Source organism: Crotalus tigris, unplaced genomic scaffold, assembly GCF_016545835.1.
Source record: "Crotalus tigris isolate CLP2741 ecotype Arizona unplaced genomic scaffold, ASM1654583v1 scf7180000017571.3126492, whole genome shotgun sequence".
NCBI lineage: Eukaryota > Metazoa > Chordata > Lepidosauria > Squamata > Viperidae > Crotalus > Crotalus tigris.
Window position 1 is genome coordinate 656,585 of NW_024096482.1, and position 24,365 is coordinate 680,949.

Sequence of the window (24,365 nt, forward strand, 5' to 3'; positions counted from 1 at the left end):
GATTAAACCTCCTCTCCCTAAATGGGTTTCCTTCCATTCTGGCGCCGTCGGGTGGAAGGCGCTTCATTGGGTAGGAAAGCTGCCGCCAGCAGAGATCAGGGCGTTCCTTCGCTTAGCCTGGACCTGTCAAGGCAGCCCCTTGATGGTGGAAGGGTGGTGGTGGTGGTGGTGGGAGAACTCGGGTAGTTTCATCGATGCTGGACCTCCCCCCGCCTTTAAATAGAGGAAAAAGAGCCCTACCTTGCCGTACAGTTCCATCTCGGCCTCGTCAAAAGGGCTCCAGAGCCCAGCGGGCAACTCGTCCTGATTTTCGCACACAAAGACTGGCTAAGGCACTGAGCGACGCGGAGGGAAATTGGGGGAGAAAGGGCCAAAGCAGAGCATGTGCTCGCTCGTCTCTGGAAGCTGGAATCCAGTAGCAGCTTTTGGAGCATCGGCCACCCCGTTCCGAGCAGAGTTTCCCAGCACCGCTCTTGGCGTGAGCGCAACCCGGGAGAGCTCCCTTTAGGCGCCTTTGATTTAATTAGCCCCGAAGCAGAAGAAGAGCAGGTGCGGGAGGAGGGAGGGAACATCAGAGGCTGCACGTTGTGGAAAGAGCAACCTGCTCAGAGCAAAACAAAGAAGTGTCAAAGCCAGGATAGCGAGGTAGGTTTGGACACGATTGGCTGCTTGTCAAAGACTAGACGAGATGAAAAGGTTGGGATCTTTCCCCTGCTCTTAATGCCTTCCAGGTGGACCGGATTTTTCTAACCCTCCCTAGCATCATTTATTAGCTGCCTGGAGGTTGTATGAACTGAAATCTAGAATGTTTGGAGAGGACAGGCTGAAGAAGGAATGGTGGGTTTTTTTTGTTTGTTTTTTTTGGTTGATTTACTTAATTCATCCATCCATGATCAAAAGGTAGCAGTTGCTATTCTCCCTTCCTTAGTGATTTATTTATTCTACGCTTTTATCATTCACCCATCTCCAAAGATTCTGGGCAGGTTACAGGAATTTAAAATTACAAACACAGCAAGCACATAAAATTATAAAAACAACCCTAAACCCACCATAATAAAGTAATCCTCCCCTAAGCTGTGTGTACATGTGTTTGCTGAGGGAACCATTTCAGTAGAAGTGCTTATATAGGGTCAACAATTGCTATTTTGCACATCTAAAAATACCAGGGGATAGCAGCAAAGCCTATCATACAAACCTACTTTTTATTTCTGTTTTGTAGTTGCTGTACTGGGTTTTTGTGTGTGTATGTGTGTGTGTGTGAGAGAGAGAGACTTTTCTCCATTATAAGGATGTATTCATTTGTAACTCAGAACTTTTCAGTCTGGGATATCATTAATGGCTATCACTAATGATATCATTAATACTAACCAAGGAAGCTAAAAATTGGCCTTTGTTTAAGAGAGATCATGGAGACCATTGCATATAAGTGCATGGAGGACCATTGCATATAAGTGCATAGATGGGCCATCCAATCTATAATTACTCTTCTAATAGCAAACTAATGCAATCCATTGCAAATAATTTTAGAAGCAAGAAACAAAAGTAGGCTGCATTATATCTAGGAGAGTTCCAAGAGAGAGAATCCCTTTTCATTGCTGAGATCTACCTACATGCTTTTTCAGTTTCCTTAGGGACAGATATACCTCAGTTTTGGAAAAGTTAATCCATATGTTTCATGTTTTTAAAATCTCAATTAGATTGGTCTGTTGGGAGCACCTTTAAAATTAGGAGTCGAATACTCATTACTCTTTGTCCAACAGTGCCACTGTCTCTTTTTCTTCCTATCTCAATAAAATCCATATTGGGGAATTTGGAAGACAGCAACATCCATTACCACCTATCATGATTTCTTCTTTCACATGTATCACCTTCAGCAAAGTCAGATATGAATACTCCCACACATTACATGCTCAGATAAGTATGTATCTTAAGTGGAGTAAACTTTAGAGCATTTGCTATTGTCCTCTTTCTGAGCAGCCTGCCAACTCTCCCATCTCAACTGACGGGGAGAGAATAAGAACCAGTTCAGAACCAATTCCCAGACAGGGAACATTTGCTTCTATTCTGTTCATGCGCTCATATTGCAATAGTGGAATGGCTACTGATTAAAAAATAATTTTGTCTGCAGAAAAAAATTGTCACAGTGTAATAAGTCACCTCATAGAGTTCTAGATGTTTATGTTGGAATCATTCCAGGTTGTATTACACTTTCACTTGCTACTTCCAGTCCATTGGCTTGTAAAGGAGTGCCAGAATGTGTTGCAACATCAAAAATAGATGAATACTGTGATATTTTACTTGTCTATTTCAGTGAACAAAAACAGTGACAATTTTGTTGTGTTTTTTTCTTGAGAACAAAGGTAAAATGTTGTTTACAAATCCATCAAACATTTTTTCTCTATCTGGTTAAGATGATACCCAATGCATTGTTATTATCTCTAGCAATGAAATGGAAAATAGCTTTAAAATAACAGCTGGGATTCACCGTAGACTACCAGATTTAAGTTAAAGCTCAGGATTTTGACTGAAAACAAGATGTATGTTTCTAACATCATGTTGATGTTGGCTTCTCATAATTTGAAATATTTATATATTGAAAAAGTTGATAGGACTTGAAGCATAACAAGTTAATTAGTTAAAGAGTATCAGAGATAAAGAGATTCTTAATGATTGGTAAAAATATTCTTTAATATTCCAACATTTCTGAATTATTTATTTTCTTCACTAAAGCCTAACCAGAAAGGAACAAAACAATATTATGTTCTTATATCTTTAAATTAGTGATATTTTCCATATGATTACTTTTCCATGAAATTCTTATTTGGCAGCCAGAAACAGTACTAAAAGAAATATTTCCAATATAAACAATGCACAGTCATTGAAAATGAAATAGTTATATAATAAATGCAACAGATAATTAACATTTCTGTTATATGCATAAAGTACATGTAGCCTTCCCTAGACTGAGTCTTCCAGAATTTCTAGCTAGCATGCTTATTGACTAGGCTGGTGATATTTTAGGCAGTTGTAGGCCTAATATACTGTATCTGAGCAGTGCTGATTAGAAAAAAGGCAATATTAATTCAAGTGATCTCAACTCCTAGCCTGGAGAGCTTGAATAATTTTGGATTCAGATATCAAGATCTTTAAGAGATAGAGGATCTATCTATCCCTTATTAGAAGAATCTTCTAATAGAGCTGGAAAGGACTACTTAGAGCATTGTGTCCAATCCCCTGCTCATTGCAGCAATTCAAATTAAAATATCTAAGACAGATGGCATCTCAGCTAACACATAGGAAATTGAGTCAACTGCTCACTATGTTTCAAACTTGTACTGTAATGACTATGGAGATTCTCAGTCATCCAGGTCACGGTTGTCCCAAAGATGTCTTTTCAAAAGGCAACTGGACATTGTTTTTCATTGAAGATGTTTCGCTTCTCATCCAAGAAGTTTCTTCAGTTCAAGTAATGTATTATAATGAGTTTCTTTATTGACTAAACATCTGTAGCACTAGAAGTAACATCTACATTCAGGGAAGTGGATGTTTTCTCTCATCTTGCCTGAGATTGTTCAGCTGCAACTCTTGACATTGGGAATGGGTAGGAGCTGAAGACATCCAACTAGCTATGAAAGAACTACATTCTCATTCTCATTGGATAGAAATATCAGATGCCTGGTTTGGTGGTTAGCACTCTCAATGATTTACACAGAACCTTCATAAAGTACCACTTGAAAGAAGTATTCCATCAAGAATAACAATATCTAAAACTTAGGAGCAGATATGAGCCATCATTATTTTTTTTTTTTTACAGTCATGACAATTTCCTTACATTTCCCATTATCTGAATCATTCAGGATCTCCAGACATAGGAATTAAGGCCACTTATGTATGCAGCCTTAGCCACATTTTTAAAGGCTTTGACTGTATCCCTACACTTTTGCAAATTTGATGGGAAAGGTAGCTTTTCTCAAAGCTTTTGTGTAAGTGTGTATGTGCTGACGCTTCTTCCATCACTCATGAAGTTGTGTGATTCTACAAAGTGTTTAACAGAGCCTAATGCATTTCTCCAGCTGCTCAAATTGCCCATTTCTGCTCAGAGTGTAGAAATTTTCTTCAGATTATGTGTTCCTAAATTCTGTAACAAGTTCCTGGTTCAATCTAATATGACTGGGTGCATATTCAAGATAAACTACATTTGGAATTTCATCAGAATAAAACCTATTTAAAGATGTATTACTGGAGAGAAAAGGAACATATTTTATGAAGAAAATATATTCAAAATAGTTACTTAAGAGAGTACAAAACAATTATATAAAAGTTTTTGAAATTAAAAGTTAATGTCAGAATGAGTTGGCGCTGACTTATAAAACAAGTATAAGTTTGACAGGGAGTGCAGTCCATCTTAAATCCTATGTAGATTAACCAGGAAGTTTTCACTGGATAATTCTAAGGTGAATTGTCTTCTAGCTCTCTGCAGTCATGTATTTTATGCACCCAATTTATGCATCATCCTGAATTAGCCACTTTGACATTTAAACATTTAACACAAAAGGACAGTAAACACAATCTTTAATTCATTCAAGATAAAGCTGTTCCATATAGGTTGGAACTATGCTTTCAATAAAATTGAAAATGCCTCATGTTATTTGAAAAGATAGTTGGATAGAAACCATTATTTAATGTCCATATTGAATTTAATAAAACACAGCTTGTTTTGATTACAGTGTTCTATATTTGATCGCATAAGGAACAAAAGATTGATTATACTCTGTCAAAATTGTTTTCTGAGGAGATTTGGAATTGATGAAATCATCAGAAAGAATTTCCTGTTTGAGAATTATCCTAATGCTAAGTATTAACAAAAGCACCAGATAATTGGAAATAGATGGAAATATTGAAGGAAACAGGGAATTATGTTTAATATGAAAGGCATTCTACACATATCTATTTATATGTACATGTATGCCAACTTAAATAGAGTAGTGTCTGCAGAGGAGAGCAGGGTGTCAACCCACCTCACAGGATTGTTGTTGAGGGGAAAAACAGAAGGAGGAAGATATGTTAGATATGTTTACTGCTTTGAGTTATTTGTAAAAATTTATAAAGGCAGAATATAAACAGCATACAAATAAAAGGAAAGACGCCTAGACAAAGGTTAGGTAGAGTATCCTGGAACTGTTCTTCATGAAAGGTTGTATAAAAATGTTATAAACATGTAAGCATAACATTAATATGAAAACTCCATATTTCCTACTAGCAACTCCATCTCTTTCTTCCTCAAATTTGGAAGTGACTAATTGGCAGGGAAGATTCCCATGAATCTTGCTGTATATTATAGGGATTCTGAATGTCTTAGTCCATGCATAACTAAGGGGACAGGAACTCCAAGCAGCATTTTCTATGGATTCCATATCACTGTGGACAGACACACAGCTGAGTCGTACAAATTATCAGTGTCCTGTGGCCAATGCGAAAAAGCATTGGGATAACTTATAATCATAGCACTGTAGTTGCCATGGCTACTAGGTCAGCAGGTTAGAAACTCTCTCTCTCTCTCTCTCTCTCTCTCTCTCTCTCTCTCTCTCTCTCTCTCTCTCTCTCTCTCTCTCTCTCTCTCTCTCTCTCTCTCTCTCACATAACAATCTACCATGACAGCTATAGCAAAGAATGTCAGTGGGGGATGCTGGCTGCACATTTTGCCTTTGCCATTGTGATAAATTTCTTTAGGTTGTTTGAGGAATGTTTTTGAAAGGCTTTTTTGACATTGCCAACAGAGCAGGACCATAATGATCCAGACTACTGATGACTTGGTCTACAAAAATCAGCATGGTGAACCTTTTTTGCAATATGGAGATAAATGCTGGCTTTGCTCACTGTTGCAAATGATTGGCGACTCAGGAACAGGATTTAATAAAATGTGGCAAGCTAGTTCTTATGGAGGAGGAAAAGATGCCTTTCAAATAATTCCCATAATCTGAGCAAAATGTTTTACCTTTCTCAATTATTTGAAGATCTTTGTATGGTTTTAACTAATAAGGGTTTTTTTGTCATAGAACGCCCAGAACGGAGTTCCGGCACCTTTTTTGGATGGAACCTTGTAAGGTAGGCAAGGCGGATTGTATGACGTGTGTGAGTTCTGGCACTTTTTTTTTTTTTTTTCAAAAAACCCACTGAGGATTTGTATGAATTTGAGAAGAATGCCTTTATATGGTTTCCTGGTGCTGGTTTCAAACAGCAAAAGTTTGCCCGCTCCATGTGTTCAACTGTGATTGTTCAAACACAGATTAAGATTACTTGCAACATAATCAGTTATTAAAGTTAAATTGACTGTCTATTGTTTTCAGTAGGACTTAATCAGTTTATTTTTTTTCTAAGAACTTGATTATCTGCAAAGTGTATCAGTTGCTATTAGATCTTTGAATACTTAGGTTATATTCTCAAAGATTACATAATTTCTAGGCACTTTAAGTTATTTAATTTTAGGAACAAAGCACAAAATATACAATATTACCTTCTGTTCCCATAAAATAATTCAGTTAAACAACCAGGTATGCTGCTACCTAACAGACCTTTTACACTACATAAGCAGGATTTAAGGTTTATTACAAAAGACATTTGCTATTGTATATTTGCTTTTCTCTTCATGCATGCGAAGTAAACTAATAAAGGACATAAAGAAATAAATATTGTATCTCTTTATGTAAATAATAACTACTGTGTAAATTATTAAAAGAATAGTCAATAACTTCTACATCATCTGATACAAAGGTTGATGGAAGTGTGGTGGTGTGTGACAAACATGGAGAGAGTGAGCCAACACAACTGGTCTTTGTGTATCCCTTCCTTAAGCAGTACTCTCTTTTTTATGCCTAAGTCCAAACATTGTACTAAATCATGATGGTTGGCTGAGGAATTTGGGGGGTTGAAGTTCTAACATCTTAATGTTGCCAAGGTTGAGAAACACTGACATAGCAAACAGTGTGAACTGAGCCCTTATGGTGGGTTAGTGGATTTTTAAATTCAGGCAATAGTTGTTAGTTTGACTGAGAATGATTTTTAATAAATAAATCATAGTTAACCAAATCATGGCCCAGAGCAATGAGCCACTCTATTCTACAAGTGAAAAGAAGAGCGTAAACCCAGTTTTCTTAAGATGTTTTCGCTAAGATATTATTTAAGCCAGATGCATATTTGCTTTGATTTGGCCTTCACAGATGTTATTAATCTGGACTAGCTGATCTGTGCTGTCCTGCTAGGAATCACTATTGCTATCTGCTTTCTCTGTGGACTTAGACGGCAGCCAGTCGAGGTAAGGAATACAGGCAGTCTTCATCTTACAACCATAATGAAGCCTGCCCATTACGGTCATATGTTGTAATGGTGATAAAATGGGTCAGCCACGTGACTGATCTGATTTTACAATATTTTTTACTGTGGTTGTTGAGCAGGTTACCGCAGTCATTAAGCAATTGCCACAGACATCAAACCAATGGTACGCTTTGGGCATGGTTTTACTGAAAACCAGAAATAAGTGCTAATTTTGGGCAAACACATTATAAAACATGATCACATCACTGTGGGACACTGCAAATGACAGTAAATGTAACCATGTTGCCAAACACACAAAGTTTGCTCACATGACCACAGAGGGGGCCGACCATCAGAACTTTGAATCCAGATCATGTTCCCTTTTATATAGATTGGTTGTAGCTTAAAATGATCGCTAAGCAACCAGTCATAAGTCAAGGAGTACCTGTATAAATGAAACACTTTCATCATCTTGGTTTTCTGCCTCCCAGCTAAGATGTAATGATGGTAGGAGTTATTCCTATCTTATCATGTAACCCAGGGGTCTTCAAACTTGGCTCTTTTATGACTTGTGGACTTCAACTCCCAGAATTCCTCAGTCAGTGTGCCTGGCTGAGGAATTCTTGGAGTTGAAGTCCACAAGTCATAAAAGGGCCAAGTTTGAAGACCCCTAATGTAACCTCTTGCTGTAGGGATAGATGACACTTTTGCTCTCCTTATTTTTTGAAAATACATTGTTATCCTCATTTGTTAAATGGGTTGGAAACAACTTGATGTTAAAAAATTACTGATGTCCATCCAATAATTTATCCCTCTCAGAAGTCTAAATCTGCCCTGAATGTTTTGGGGGTTGAATCAGAGTCACTATTTCTTTTGAAGAGCATGTTTCATCATCAATCGTGGGCACTCCATCAATGGAAGTTTTTAAGAAAAGACTAGAGAGTCATTTGTCTGAAGTGGTATAGGTTCTCCTACTTGAGCAGGGGGCTAAAGACCTCCAAAGTCCCTTTCAGCTCTTATTTTATTCTATTCTATTCAATAGCATCACACAACCAAGATAGTATACAGAGAATGAAAATGTAAATATGGTCAGCAGAAAATGTCACAAGACATTGACAAGATTGTAGATAGGACTTGTCAAGAAGACTGAATGTACAATACTGATATGAGAAGCACCTTTCCAAACAGACCTCAGAAAATGACCAACCCATCCTTCTTTTGCATTCAAGTGAATGCAGAGTTTACTTTCCACTTTCTTGCTCTGTGGAAGCTAGACATTTATGTTTCCTCTCTATGTCAAAGCATTGTGTAAGCTCTCCTCTGTCCCAATCTATCATCCCTCCTGTTTACCTTGTCTTTTGAAGCTCTTGCAAAACATTTCATGAGGGATTTGTGGTACCCACACTATTTCCTAGAGGGCTAAGTGCAGAAAAGGCACAGAAATCCCTGTGAACCTCTAAGGAACAGAAACCTTTCACAGCAGCTTTGGATCTTACACAACCTATTATACAACTTGTTGATTTGGAAAAAAGGAATTGCATGTCAAAGTGAAAGCTTAGTCTCCCATCCTCCATGGACTCTTTTGTGTTGCAAGCCTCTGCATGTTTACAGAGAAGTAATTCTATGGGGACCAAGCAATTATGTCTAGGTCCCCAATGTCACTTTAATGAATTAGAAAATATATTATTTAAAAAAGCAGCTATTGTTGCTGAATTCCTAACTATATGTAATATTGTTTATGTTCTATTAATCATTGGTACTTGGGGCACAATCCAATAGTTTTATCACCTGCAGGCAATGAACTGGCAAATCACTGGTAAGATTTCACTGTTGTTTTAAAGGTCATTCTGAAAAGGGCAAAATATCTAGATCATATTGGGGTTAACTATAGGGATGATGACTTATGAACATGTCATACTGTTTTCTTTGTATTTCTTTGTATTTTTGTATCAATTTTACATATTTGACATGGTCAATCGACTTAATAATCTCTCTCTCTCTCTCTCTCTCTCTCTCTCTCTCTCTCTCTCTCTCTCTCTCTCACACACACACACACACACACACACACCTCAAGTAGTAAGAAGTTTGTAAGGGCACTACTTACCAAGTCTGGCTTCTTTCAGAAGAAAAGATTATTTGAGACATATTTTTGTTTATTTGCAAACATACAAATAGAATGTAGCTGGGGGAGGAAAACAGCACAGATAGCTTTTAACATTGTTATTAAAGAAGAGCTGGCACTGGATCTTTTTAAAGCATAGGCTAACCTAATTCATTTATATCTTAATATTGCCCTTTTTTTCTTTTCATGTTTTAAATTTGTCTTTCTCTCTTTGCTTCTCCAATGGTCTTAGAGTGTTTCTATTGTCTGTCATTTTTCCCAGCAAGATCCAGCATGGCTCTTTCCATCTCATATTTCTGAGATAAGTATTTCCCTGTGTACTTAGCACATTTTACTGAAACTTAAGTTCTGCCTCAAAAGTACCCACAATGACTCCATTAACTAGGAGGAACATAGTTGTGGTGTGGATAAATCAGGATATAAAAACCTTGAGTAATTGCTTTTCAGAAATGAGATATAAATAAATTCTGCAACCCATCACAATATGACTACAAGTGTATACATATACAATAGATGAAAGCTGAGTTCTCTTCACCAGTAAGATTGACCTTAGCCAAACATTGCTGATTATGCAAAGCTAAGTAAGACTTAGCTTGATTCATACCTAGATAAATCCACTAGGAACTACCAAGGATATAGGATAGGTTGGGAAATTGAAAGAAAACATATCCAATAAGAATCAATGGCAAACCAATTCCATAATACCAGCAAGAAAATTGTATGGATACTTCCAGAGCACAAGCAAAAGGAGACTTCATTTGTACATTTTTCTTTTACTGCAATGCAAAGTGATGTTGGGAGAAGGTGGCCTTTGCTGACAATTTCAGGATTAATGTGGTGCAATGAGCTGCATGAATCCTGAAGACAATATTCAAAGTGGGGATCTAGAGCATGGCTAAGGATACCTAACAAGTATATCTATTCCAAATGATGGATCATTGAACAAATCAACCTCAGTTTTCATTCAAGGCAATGAAATGACCAAGCTCAAATTCCCCTACTTAAGACATTTTATGGCTGTTCTGCTGGGGAAAGTGAAATAAAAGACATGAAGAGGAGAACTAGTAACAAGGCCGATAGACTCAGTTACAGGGATGATGAGTAAATCATTAGAAGGCATGAAAACAGGATCTGTGACGAAGTAATTAAGATGATTAATTAGAAAACAAGCTTTATATTGATGTGGTTTTAAATATTAAAAAAATGTTTATATTCAATTGTCAAAATACTAAGAAATGTACTAATTCAAGGTTAGTAAAGGAGAATATTATTGTAAGAAGAGAAAATCAAAGAAAGCTATTATGTGGATTATGGGATTATAGAAATTAATTGTTATTGATTGTTTTAAAATATAAACCCAGAGAACACGCAGTTTACCAAATATTAAGGTGATTGTTAAAAAAATCAATAATATATATATTTTTTAAAAATGGCATGAAAGAGACATGAAAGACCAGGTTAGGGACCAGCCTGGGTTTCTCCATAGATTGAGAAAATCTATCTATATGGTTGCTAGGAGTTGAAAACAACTTGATGGCATATAATCAATAAATCCACCAATCAATTCCTACCCTGTCTCTTCCCTAATGTTCTTTCTTGTTGATTAATATTTGGATTTCTATTTTACATTAGGACTAGTTAGACAGTTTTTACTATATGACTAGGTCAAGCCAAGCCCTTTCATTTAGGGTGATTAGCATAAAAGTAATTTATTACATTGACATCGACAGCAGAGATTTCTTCACAAAAGAAAGAGACATACAGTACATGGAAAATTTTGAAGAAATGAACAAGTGGTTTGCTACCTTAGAAAAGTGGCTTTCTAGTGTAACCTGCAAGACAGGATAGTTTTCTATAGAGACACTATTTCTTGAAAGGATTAATTAGCTAAAGCAGGCCATGAGATCAGTACTATTCCTGATGTATTCTCTATGGTGGATTGGAAAGAACAATGTTCTAATAGTGTTCTGCCCACCAAAATGATATTTTTCATCTATTTCTTGTGATAATGAACATATTGAAGCTATAATAGACTAATTCAATTTTTAATAAGTGGTACCTGAAAAGAATTTGGCAAGCAGTTTCCTCTCTTACAAAGAAAATATAAACACCTTAACCCAGAATTCTCTATGCCTTTTTATAAAATGTAAATTACTTCAACTGTTATATATTGAAATGTAGTGAGATATTTTTCACTAATTTCCTCTATGGTGAAGAGATTCTCTTGATTACTTCCAATTCTCTTGGTTCTTCCTGCTTTAATTCTTATTTTGTTCAGTCTAGATCTATTTTTGCTCTCTCTTTCTTTTGGGAGGAGGACTGGGGGGGGGGTGTCTTTGCCAGGTTGTTGCAATTTATCTGTAGTCAACTGTTCCTGACTGAATTTGGGGTTATTGTTCTACCTGTGTCACTTGTTCAGTTTGGTTTGTTTTCATAAAGAATACTCAGGTAATGTTCAAATAGAGGCAGCTGTCAAAAGACCTATAGACATCACTGTTATCATATCACTTCCAGCAACTGACTGCATCTTAGCTAAGCACATTGGTTAACTGTGTTCTTCATTAATCATAACTTTGCTTTCAGTGAGTCCCTTAGGAAGCTATTCATGGATTAAAAAGGTCCTCCAGGATCACACTGTTTACCAGGTAGAAACATGCGCAGATCACTTCAGAATAGTTTTTATTCACATCCTGGGATGTACACAACTGTTTTCATACAAAATAGTCAACCAAATACATTTGAAGCACCATTAGCTATATCAAGGACTTCCCAAGTCCTTGTCCATTATTGGAAATACATAATCCAGCATGTAGGCTAAAAACTATGTATTTCTAACCTTAAAAAAGCCCTACATCCTCAGCATATAATAGCCACAATATATCTCTCCAGTCTATAATTATCTGGGTTTTGAACCATCTTATCTGAGGAAGAGTTCTTAGAAATGAAAATACTTGGCTTTGGACACCGGTGTGTATAAATCATTTGTTGGCCTAAACCAGGGATCTTCAAACTTGGCTCTTTTATGCAGTGTTTTTTTTCTAAAAAAAAAAAAAAAAAGGTGCCAGAACTCACACACATCATACAACCCGCCTTGCCTTGCCTACCCTACAAGGTTCCATCCAAAAAAGGTGCCGGAACTCCGTTTCTCATAGAACTTGCATTCTATGAGAAAAAAAGCCCTGTTTTTATGACTTGTGGACATGCTGGCTGAGGAATTCTGGGAGTTGAAGTCCACAAGCCATAAGAGGCCAAGTTTGAAGACCCTGTCCTATAGTGTAAAATGAAATGTCTAATGCCTCTTTCTCCTCCAGCATTTTTTTTTATTTTTGCAAAGCTGCCAAGTCAAGGTAATAACCATTGATTTAAAAACAACCTCAGCCCTTATAATACAATTTCCATGGCTCTCTTCTTCTATACAGAACATAGAATCACAGGGCTGGAAGGGATCTTGGACATCTTCTAGTCCACCTCCCTGCCCAAGGCAGGAGTCCTTATACCATCCCAGACAAATGGCTATCCAATTTTTTTCTTGAAAAATGGTGCACCCACAACTCCAGGATGCAAACAATTCCATTGGCTAATTGCTCTCATTGTCAGGAAGTTTCTCCTTAGTTCCAGATAGGATCTCTCTTTAACAAGCTTCCACCCATTGCTTTTTGTACTACCCTCAGGTGCTTTGAAAAATAAGTCAACCCTCTTATCTCTGTGACTGCCCCTTAAGTACTGGATGACAGCTATCATGTCACCCCTAATCCTTGCCTTTGTTAGGCTAGAGATACCTAGTTTCTTTAACCATTCATTATATGGTTTAGTCTCCAGATCTCTTATCATTTTTGTTGTTCTTCTCTGGACTCTTTCTAGGGTCTCAGCATCTTTTTTGCATTGTGGCAACCAGAACTGAATGAAGTATTCTAAGCGTGGCCTCACGAATGCAGTATAGAGTGCTACTATCACTTCTTGTGATTTTGATACTATCCCTCTGTTGATTCAGCTTAGGACTGGATTGGCTTTTTGGACAGCTGTAATAAACAATTGGCTCAGACTTAAGTGGTGATCCATTAGGATGCTCACATCCCACTCACAGTTACCTCCATTAAGCCAGGTACTGCCTATTCTAGACCTGTGGATTTGGTTTTTTCTTCCTAAGTGGAAGATATTCCTTTTCTCACCACTGAACTGCATATTATTGTATAGGGCAGTGTTTCTCAACCTGGACAATTTTCAGGCATGTGGACTTCAACTCCCAGAATTCCACAGCCAGCATTGCTGGCTGTGGAATTCTGGGAGTTGAAGTCCACATGCCTTAAAATTGTCAAGGTTGAGAAGCACTGGTATAGGGACTAGTGCTCTGGTTTGTCAAGATCATTCTGAATCTTAAGTCTATCTTCCAAAGTATTAGCAATATCCCACAGCTTGGTGTCATCTGCAGATTTGATGACTTTCCCTTCTATCTCACATCTAGATCATTTATGAGGATTACCCATGCATTTCCTACAGATCTTCTACTCAGGAGCCCTTAATCCTGAACACAGATATATGTTAAGGACTTAAGAACAGACTTGGCTCTCAAGTTTGAGTGTCATGACTGACTGAACACATCTCTGCAAACAGTGGAGACAGACCACCACAGTGAAGAAAGAAGAACCACAAGTAGACGGGTCTTTCACAACCTATCCAGAGAAGGAGGAGACAGGAGATTGCCTAAAAGCACTCCAAATGGCAGCTTCTCATGAGGGGATGGCAGCTTCTCATGAGGGGATAGTAAAACAACATTCTCTCATGTCACTGAACACCAGGAAACACAGGGACATCGTGCTCTTAGTCGTGATGAAGACTTTAAAAAGGACACTAAGTCAACTGATTTCAATTTGTAATTATTTGTGGAAATGATCTATTTAATCATCTTATGTATATATGAAACCTTCAAGTCACTGAGTTTAATTTGATATCTGATAAGTTTTACCTTCTTTCTCTGATATAAGAACTTTTAAGTTGAGATTTAAGAGTTTTAAATTGGTATATAATTGGTAAAAGAAAACTGATTTAAGAACGTTATAAGCAGACCAGAAAACCAGAGAAATTTGGAACATTAGTACTTTGATTAGATTTGAAAAACAAATATATAATTAAATAATACATCTAGGGACTAAAGCACCAGACAGAAAGACCAAAGGTACATCCATTAACATTCAAATTAAGGTATTAAAATGGCCAATCCTAATATAACTTTTGAGTTACTTAAAATTATCTTTAAAAAAATATTTTATCATATAAGTCCCAATAATTTATCTTTAGAAGATGTTCTAAAGATTTAACCATTTTAAAAGCCAACTTTTAGCTGACACAGATGTAATAGAACTTGAAAGAATGGAATACAATAAAACTGAAGATTATTAAAATGGAAATACAAAAGATAAGCAAAAAAAAGGACTTGGACAAGGAGCAGCTGTGACAAGAAATTCTGAACGATGCCTCTTTATTGGATTTACAAAGTAGCTTGACAATGGATCTGAAGAATTTTTTGGAATGCCAAAAGTTGATGAAAGACTATATTCTGTGACACCACCAGATTGAATTAAAAACCAAGATTTTGAAGCACAAAAGAAAGGTTGATTATTTGATCAGAGATAAAATATTAGTTTGACATTTGTAGCTTCTAATGGACTTTTTGCCAAACCAGGATTGAAAAGATTATGATTTCTGGATTCTGAATATAGATGTGGGTTAGGTTATAGGAAGAAGAGTTTTTTCTTTGCAATTTTAAATGAGGGATGAATTGTCATCATGTTAGCTTAGGCTCAGTGTGATGAAGATTGGAAGCCACTGTTATTTTCTTTGTTTCCTTTTTCTTTTCTCTTATACTCTCTCCCTCTTTTCTTTTTTCTTTCTTTCTCTTGCATTTTTAAACTTCTTTCTTTCTTACTTTTACCTTTTAAGTTAGTTTGTATACATTTTACTATGTCGGTTAAAAATTTCATATATGGTATGTTTATCCCACTTTTATTACTGTATAAGTAATTCAAAACAGCTAGCACACACAATACTCCTTCCTCCTCCTATTTTCCCCACAACAACAACCTGTGCGGTGAGTTGAGCTGAAAGACAGCAACTGGCCCAAGGTCACCCAGCTAGTTTTCATGCCTCAGGCAGGACCAGAACTCACAGTCTCCTTGCTTCTATCCGGGCAGATTAATCATTACATCAAATTGGCTCTCTTTATTTATATAAAGAACAGCCTTGACTCTCTTCCGCTTATCTTTTCCAATACAAGACTGACTCAGCTGAAAATTCCCCCTGTTTTCCCCAAAACAGATGACATAGCCAGGTTTGGATTTTGCAGTTACTTTTCTTCTTCATAACTAGTCCAGCTTGACATCTGGTTTGTTCCTGGGTGCGTCATGTAGTTTTTCCAGCAGCAATACAGAAGTAGGACAGCACAGTCTTCTTTGAGGACTTTTTTTTTTTTACTTCCCAGGCTAGCCTCCAGCCTGGAGATTTCTTGGTGATTCCATCCCAGAATTCAACAGACCTAATCCAGATCAGATCACCAGCCAACCACAACTAGGTGCTGCCACCTATCTAGGGAGAAAGGAAGAAATCCTTCAATTAAGGACCAAGATCAAACATTCCTGCTTTCTTAATTGAGGCACCAGTTGCTTTTGAAGTTCAAATGTTATCAACTCAGCTTGAATCTGAATTGATAATGCTACCGTGTTTCCTCAAAAGTAACACTTGGTCTTATATTATTTTTGCCTCACGACACCTGCCTCACCTCACAGTGGCGGCACCAACAGCCCCATCCAGCAGGAGCCCACATGGCTGCTGGCCCACTTCTGCTGCGGCCGCTTGCGGCAGGAGGCTACGTGACACATCACGCCACTGCCGCCACAACGAAGTGAGGCAGATGGGGGAGGGGGTGGAACTGCCCCATGCGCACCACACCCGCTTCCTTCAGCCCCGCCTCCAGCCAAACCATTTCTTGCTCCCTTTCACTCCCGTCCTCAGCTAGACTGCCATGCTACTGTACAGAGGATGGGCAGGGTAGGCCTGGTTTCCCTCTGCCATTTCAGAGCCAGGGGGAGTGATAGCAAAAGGCTCCACTGCCGCTGTGTGCCACTTTCTTCATGCTTCACCCCACAGATCACCTGCCCAGTGGCAGCTGCTGTTTCCTCCTCCGCCAACTCTCCCATGGCTTGCGCCATGACTGCTGTCTCCCTCTGCCAGCCCTCCATCACCACCACTGGAGAGAACGGAGAACCGGAGGGAAACGGCTCTGCACAGCAATGCAGAGCAGAGAAGAGCACTTGCTTGTCTTGCATCAGCCTGCATCTCCCCTTTCCATTCTCAAAATGGCAGCCCCATTTCCTGCCGCTTCTCCCAAAAGCAAAAAATTTCAATACTAACCTGCTTTCCAGCTCTGGAGCATTTCTCTCCTTTAATCTTTGTGGGACTAAAAAAAGTTCAGTCAGATCTTTTAACTTCTCGCGAGATTTTTTTCAAGAGAAGTTGGAAGGTCTGACTGAACTTATTTTAGTCCACGCCCTCCCCCACCTGCCTTGCCTCGCTGTGGTGGCAGCGGAGCAATGTGCTGCATGACCTCCTGCCCCATTGCAGCAGGCAGGTGGGACGGAGTGGGCAGTCCTAATTAGGGCTTATTTTTGGAGTAGGGCTTATATTAGGCCCACTCCCAGAAATCAGGGTAGGGTTTTTTGGGGGTTGGGCTTATTTTCAAGGAAACATGGTAGCAATAGCACTTAGACTTATATAGTGCTTTACAGCCCTCTCTAAGCAGTTTACAGAGTCAGCATATTGCCACCAAGAATCTGATGTCAATGCTGCTAACATTGGATATTCCCGCTTTGACAACTTATGACATTGTAGCCATTTTCTCTTTTACTTTAACGTGCTTTTTCTGGTATTTAGAGATTAGGTTTAATAAAGGGGTTGGGATGAAAACTCGAGCTCTGCTAACCATAACAATAACTCTGCTTTTTGGGAACCCAAGGAAAGCTGATAATGTTTTGGCAGACTGAGGAGCTGGGGAGAAACCCCGCGTTTTAGGCTAATTGAAGAATGTGATTTATGACAGCTTATTGGTGGGAATTGGACTTTGTTACTTTATATCTGGGAGAAGGGAATTTAGTTTTTGGGTTCAACTATGTACTTTGTTCAACTTTGTTTCCCGAATAAAATGTTCTTTGAGGAAGAATTTTGCCTTGAAGTTCTTTTGATGAGTTTCATCTTTCGGAACTATGACATCTGGCTCCTCATTTACTGACGTCAGAAGGATGGAAGGCTGAGTCAACCTTGAGCCAGTCAGGATCGAACTGCCAAACTGCTGGCAGCCGGGAGTCAGCAGAGGTGATACTGCATTCTAACCACTGCACCACCAGGTACAAAGCAGATCTCAAGTAAAATGAAATAATGGAGTGAGTTTTATTATCTACAGTTTTCCGAATGTCAGTTTCTTTCATTACAGACCAAGAGGGATTTTGAAAAGCATGTTATCTTTTCAAATCCAGAGAGCGCTATCTGTGGGCACCATTCTTTTCATTAAACTGTTATTCTATGAATTTGGAACATGGCAAAATGGATTTGATATGGTGAAATGAAATGTTTCTATTACTGTGATAGGAATTCCCAATATAGGACACAGCACAGCACTACACACCTATACAAATATCAAGATATCTCTATACGTGTATCTAATTTCAAGGTTGTGACCTAGACTGGAAATTAGAATAAAAAACTTTAAACCTGAAGAAGGCAAAAGCAAAGTACTTCAGTTTTGGATCCAGCATAGTTCTGACATATGGCTGGCATAGATGTGACATTCTGCTTGCCCTGTAGAAGACAGAGATTAACCCATAGCCAGTCTTTTTAATTTCTATGTATGGATTAATTGGTATCTTCTTTTCCTTTGCCTCAGGTAGCAAAATGTTTGAATCAGCTAAATGGACCTTTTCCCCATCCATTTTCTCCACTTTACCAAGAAAACTGTATGGCTGTAGCCATGTAGTTACCAGCAGCTGAATATTACCTTTTATGCAAGTATGGATGATTCTTATGACTTTGAAAAAAGCCAGAATAAAATATATATTACTAGATTCTGGGCCATACACACATACCCAAAGGTCAACATCACATAATATTTACGTATGTGAACTGATACACTTAGATGCAATTTTAAAACAATTTACTGCAATTTAAATAGGAAAGAAATACATCCCATCATAATGCAGATGCTACCTAGTCTTTTTTTTGGGCTGTCGGGGCACCAGCAAGTTCAGGAAGTTGGAGGAGAGAGAATTGCCAACTCACCACACTGTACCAGATGTGCAGGGAGAGGGTAGTGCATTGCAACCCATTGATATAATAAGACAGACCAGATTAGGACATTATTGGTGCAATTATTCCAAGATGGCATCTGAAACCACAAACACCCATGGCAGAGAAGCCAAAGGCTAGGTAGTCACAATTTGTTTATAGGCCACCATTTCCACTTCTGAGTTCTCATGTATCCACATGTATCTGAACCGTAAAAATGAGAACAAGTTGCATTGATTGATGATTGCTATCAGCAGAGCGTGTCTGAAAGCATGAGAACTGGGCTGCCTCTTTAATTAAAGCCTATGCCGCCTTTCGGGTAAGTTCAGAAAGATGTGCAGGTCCACTCACCCGTATTATTGTACTGCCATTGTATCTATTACACCTCAACATTTTAAAAAATTACCTTATCTGTTTGAATTGTAGAAAATAATTACCTTTCTTTAAAGTTACACAGGGCTTTGTATAAAATGCCGTTTAGTAAATGCCCTATCCCAAGTTGCAGAGTTGTTTAAAAAAGGGAGCAAAAGATAATCAGAGAAATACCATTCTCAGGGAACCCGTATATGTAATGCAGATTTGGTGATGCTGCTGTAGTTGGAGCCACAAATGGCTGAATGCCCTTACCCAGAGAGTGTGCATTAATGGCTCCATTTCACTTTGAAGCAAGGGTGTCCACAATTTGTTGTTTAAAAAAAGTCAAGATGGTGACCATGTCTGGGTGATCAACATCCCATCTTTTTATATATATATGACACATGACATGCACATAAAAGTGTGTGGAGTTTCAATCACACCAATAATAGCCATCATCTTGTCTGTTTAACCAGATCCTGCAGAACCTACCATTTGCTCTGGAGGGAAGTCTCAAGTAAAATGTCCCAGACTCTTGCTGGTCAACATTTTTATCAACCACCTCTTTCTTTCTAGCTCATTCCTTTGTTTCCTGTTTATTTCCACTCAGATTAACACATCTGCTCCATTTTCTTTTCCACAAGAAGAAAACAGCCAGTGTGAGGAGGGTTGCTGCTCTTTGTTCCTACCTGTTGGAACAAAGAAGCAGCTTCAGAGCTGGCCTGATTCCAAGTCACTGACAGCATTCAATCAAGCCTGGGGGCCAGTGGTACATCCTTCTTGCTATGCATTTTGGTGCTTGTAGTTCCTTAACTTCTGCTGCCTCTTTCTTTTCTTCTCAGGATTTGCCTTGTCCAGCAGACTTGCCACAATTAGTTACATATTTATGTATGTATTTATATATGAGATTTATATGGCTGCCTATGTTATATACAATAATTCCACTGACCATCCCCTGGTCATTTTAAGCTCACTCTAGTGATCTTCTCTATTTCCAAGATCATCTTGGTTTTCCCAAGCCCAATATTTTTGGGATGCCTGGAGCCAGATGGTGAGTTATGGGGTGGGGTAGAGTGTCCAAGCATAACGGAAGAAGGCCTGGAGCAGGTTTCCTAGTATATCCCTGGATGGCCCTGAAATACATATTTAAAATTCCAAAGAATTGCTCAGATGAAAGATCATCCCAAACTTCGATCTGAATGTGACAGGTCTGCCAATGCACAATAGGTTGATTCTTGAAGACCACAGCCTAATCTAACAGTGTACCTTCTAATGTACTCACAGTGTATTTTAGAATGAATTAGAGAATAAGCCTCTTTCTTGCCAGCGCCCTTTGCTCTTCCTCATATAAGCACACAATAACACCATTACTATGTTGACTATAGTAATGGAAGGGAATTCACCGGAGAAAGCAATTATGTCGAGAAGAGTTAGCGGTAAAAGGAAACCAGGCCACCATGGAACATGATGGCTGGACTCCATCAAAGTTGACACCAGCCAGAGCATAGAAAAATGCAAAGAAGCAGTGCAAGATCAGAAGATGTGGAGAGACCTGGCCCATAGAATCTCTAAGAGTCCAACATGGCTTTCATTCAGACAAAGAAAGCCAAAGGCACAATGCTACATTCCTTGGTCTCCAGATCAGAAAGCCAGAAAGGTTAATGGCTTTTAAATAACCAATATTTAGCTCAACTTAGCCAGAGATTTGTATGACATTAACAGTACTTTCCCAGTTTGTAAGTAACAGGACAATAAAGTTAGCATAGTAACAGGATTTGACTTGTTTATTCATACACATTTAGAGTTTTTTTTTATTCCGCCTCAAGGGAGTGAACGTATCTAATACTCCTTCCTCCTCCTATTTTCCCCACAATAACAACCCTTTGAGGTGAGCTGGGCTGAGAGAGAGTGACTGATGCAAAGTCACACAGCCGGCTTTCATGTCTAAGGCAGAACTAGAATTCATGGTTTCCCTTCAGCTACAACCATCTGGCAATGAGAATAATGGGCAGCAATCTCATTGGGGTATTTTATAAAAAAAAAATAAGATGAATATGCTAAATTAGTTATGAAGAATCAAATATATATCATCTCCCACTGAACTCCATGAGGCCAAATAGATCTGCATGGGATTTAAGATATTAATACATATTAAAGAATATGTATTAATATATATTAATTATAAAGAATATTAAAGCGTATAAAAGAACTAGTTTACCTATTTTTGAGAAAAAGTCAAAACTGCATACAAGTGAAGTTGTTAACTTTAGAGAGAAGTATAGATTGCAATCAATATATATTAAACACAATCTTGTACTGTATTTGTTATTTTGTGTAGCTGTAGCTGAAGAACTGGCATTGTGTCATTTTACCACAAGAGGGTGCTACAATACAGATTTTAAATGATTCTGTTACAAGGTTTTTTGTTTTTTTAGAAAAAGTGAGAGAAAAAGATAAAAAGTTGGGGCTGGTTATTTTGTTAAGCAAAGTGAGGTATTTATCTCGGGGAATGATAGAATGAATGAAGCAATACAGTTATTTTTAATAACGTTATCATCTGCCATACAATTTTGCAAAAGCTTGGGGGTGGCTTTTATCTTATTTTAGTACTGGAGGGAATGGAGGGGCCTGGCATTGATTTGTCCTGCCTCTGTTTTCCTTAGTCTTGGAGCTTCCCTGCCTGCCTCTGCTCAACAGTCTGGCTAATATTGGGTTCTCAGCTTATGTGAAGTTCAGCTAATACCTGTTGTTAATGTTGCAAGATGCATGCCGGAAAATAATGAGACATAGATATAATTTTTGACTCTTTTACCCATGAAAAATTTACATTAAAGAACCTTGTTTGAATGCCACCAAAACCTGGGGCAAATGGCTGAATTATGGCAACATAGTTTTCCAATCTATTTTTTTTTTTTTGTAACAGCAATAAAATTTGAGTGTTGAGCCTTTTATAGGCTTAATACCATTTTTTCTCATTATAATTCCCCCCATAAGTTTTTGAAAAAGTTAACTGATTGTTGCAGATTGAAGCCATAACATGTTTGTTTCCCTTTGCATTGTCTATGTATTGACCCTTTCAAAATTTAGTTAATTAGAATTATCATGGTAGTGATATACTGGTTTTGATGGTTTCATATACTTCAATCTGGATTGCATGAAGCAGAGATTGTAATCAGTAAATGCAATTTATTTCATCTCCCTTCTGCCTTTGCTGAGTTTGATTTAGAACCAGATTGAATCAGATGCATTAATCCATTTGTCAGTTCCTATACTTCAGTCCCTATGCTTATTGGAATTAGTGTATTTGTAGCAGGCAATGTCAAAAACTCCTTTTTCATCAACGAGGTAGCACTGATGTACCTGGTAAGAGAGTTACCCATGATTCAGTGGCTAGTGTGGGACTATGAATGTAACTTAACAGCTTAACACATGATTGATACAGGAAGTCCTTGACATATGACTATAATGGAGCCTGCCCATTACAGTTGTACCTGTCTATTATGGTTGTAGACTGTGAAAATTGCAAAACAATTTTATGACCCCTTTTGCAACAGTCATTAAACAAATGCCGCAATTGATAAGCAAACCAATGATTTGCTATAGGTGTTGATTTGCTGAAAACTAGAAGTGCTGGTTTTCAACAAAACCATTGTAAAATACAGTCATGTGACCACAAGACACTGCAAATAGCCATAAATGCAGCAGTGATGCCAAGCACTCAAAGTTTGGTCACATAGGCCACAAGGGAACCTGATAGTCAGAACTTCAGATCTGGGTTTTAACTAGCCTCAAAGTAGTTCCTTCATAATTTTAAACAGTTGGTAAGTATCTGATCATAAGTTGTGGATTACCTGGACTTCATTGGAAATATTATAGTAGCTGCCATATTTCTTAGTACATACATATTTGCAAACTGATCGTGCTATTCCCTTTAAAACTACTGCACCACCACTGTGCTGTAGTGGCTCAGTGGTTAGAATGCAATATTGCAGGCTCATTCTACTGAGTGCCAGGAGTTTGATTTTGACCAGCTCAAGGTTGACTCAGCTTTCCATCCTTCTGAGGTCTGTAAAATAAGGAGCCAGATTGTTGGGGACAATATGCTGACTCTGTAAACTGCTTAGAGAGGACTGCAAAGCACTGTGAAGCGGTATATAAGTCTAAGTGCTCTTACTCTTGCTAAAGGTAAGGAGCAAAGTGCAGAAAAACAAAATTTCAGTCCCGCACCAAATAAAAAGGGAAGTTTTGTTGCTTATTTCCTCCTCCTCCTTTGAGGATGGGAGATAGCTAATTTATTCAACAGTATGTCAGTTGTAGTTTTCTCTGGCTCTACAGTGGCTATCTACTTGAACAATCTCTTCTTCATGGCAATTTATGCTTTGATGGCTTTCCATGTTTTTGTATTATATTAATTTGGGAGTTGTTCAAACGGGGTGTGGAAAGCAGGAACACAAACCAACCTAGAGAAGTTCAGGCAGAGTTTGAAATGAGATCCACCCTATTTCTGCTGCAGGGCTCTGACTGTGGAAGTTTTCTCCTCTGGCTGGTGACAGGCTGGAAACACAAAGATAAAGCTACAGAGGAAAACCAATCACATTCTCTATAATGAATGGTCTACTCACAAATCAGGACCACAACAAGTTGTCAGGGATTTGGAATATGTAGGCACAAAATAGGCTAGTTAAAAACTGGTAATGCAGATTGCAAATTTGATGCCAGCATTGTTGTGTGCTGATTCAAGGATGAAAATACAACATTTACCTTGGACATGAGGACAGATCCTTCATGTAACACTCTCCATTTCTTTTCCAGGCTTCTGACTCTTCCCTTTCCACTGATTTTCTGCAGCAATTTTCATCAAAAGACTTTCCTTTCTCACACAAAATGCCCCTCTGTTTTGGGACATTTTGTGTGAGACAAAAAAAAAATGGAGTGATAATATATGGGTTTGATGATTCAAAAAAGTTTCCAACTAGAAAAAAATGAAAGTAATGTAACCTCTGAGTAAAAGGTCAGTTTAAATTTATACTTATAACTGTTTAAAAGAAAATTGGACATAATTTCTTTTTTTCTTTCTAAATTTTTGGCTTTATTTTAATAATAATAATAAAGTTGGAAGGGACCTTGGAGGTCATCTAGTCCAACCCCCTGCTCAGGCAGCAAACCCTATATCATTTCAGACAAATGGCTGTCCAGTCTCTTCTTAAAAACTTCCAGTGTTGGAGCATTCACTGCTTCTGGAGGCAGATTG

At 38.1% G+C, this 24,365-nt stretch overlaps 1 protein-coding gene across 1 annotated transcript in view; it reads right to left on the reverse strand.

Annotated features, from left to right (window-relative positions):
• LOC120313376 (ras-related protein Rab-3C) overlaps positions 1 to 776 on the reverse strand; it is an 81,859-nt gene extending 81,083 nt beyond the window's left edge. Inside the window, exon 1 of the mRNA XM_039355277.1 lies at positions 241 to 776. Coding sequence (XP_039211211.1) covers positions 241 to 258 — 18 coding nt within the window. The 5' untranslated portion in view covers positions 259 to 776. The remainder of the gene's footprint in view (positions 1 to 240) is intronic.
• Between the last annotated feature and the right edge of the window lie 23,589 nt (positions 777 to 24,365).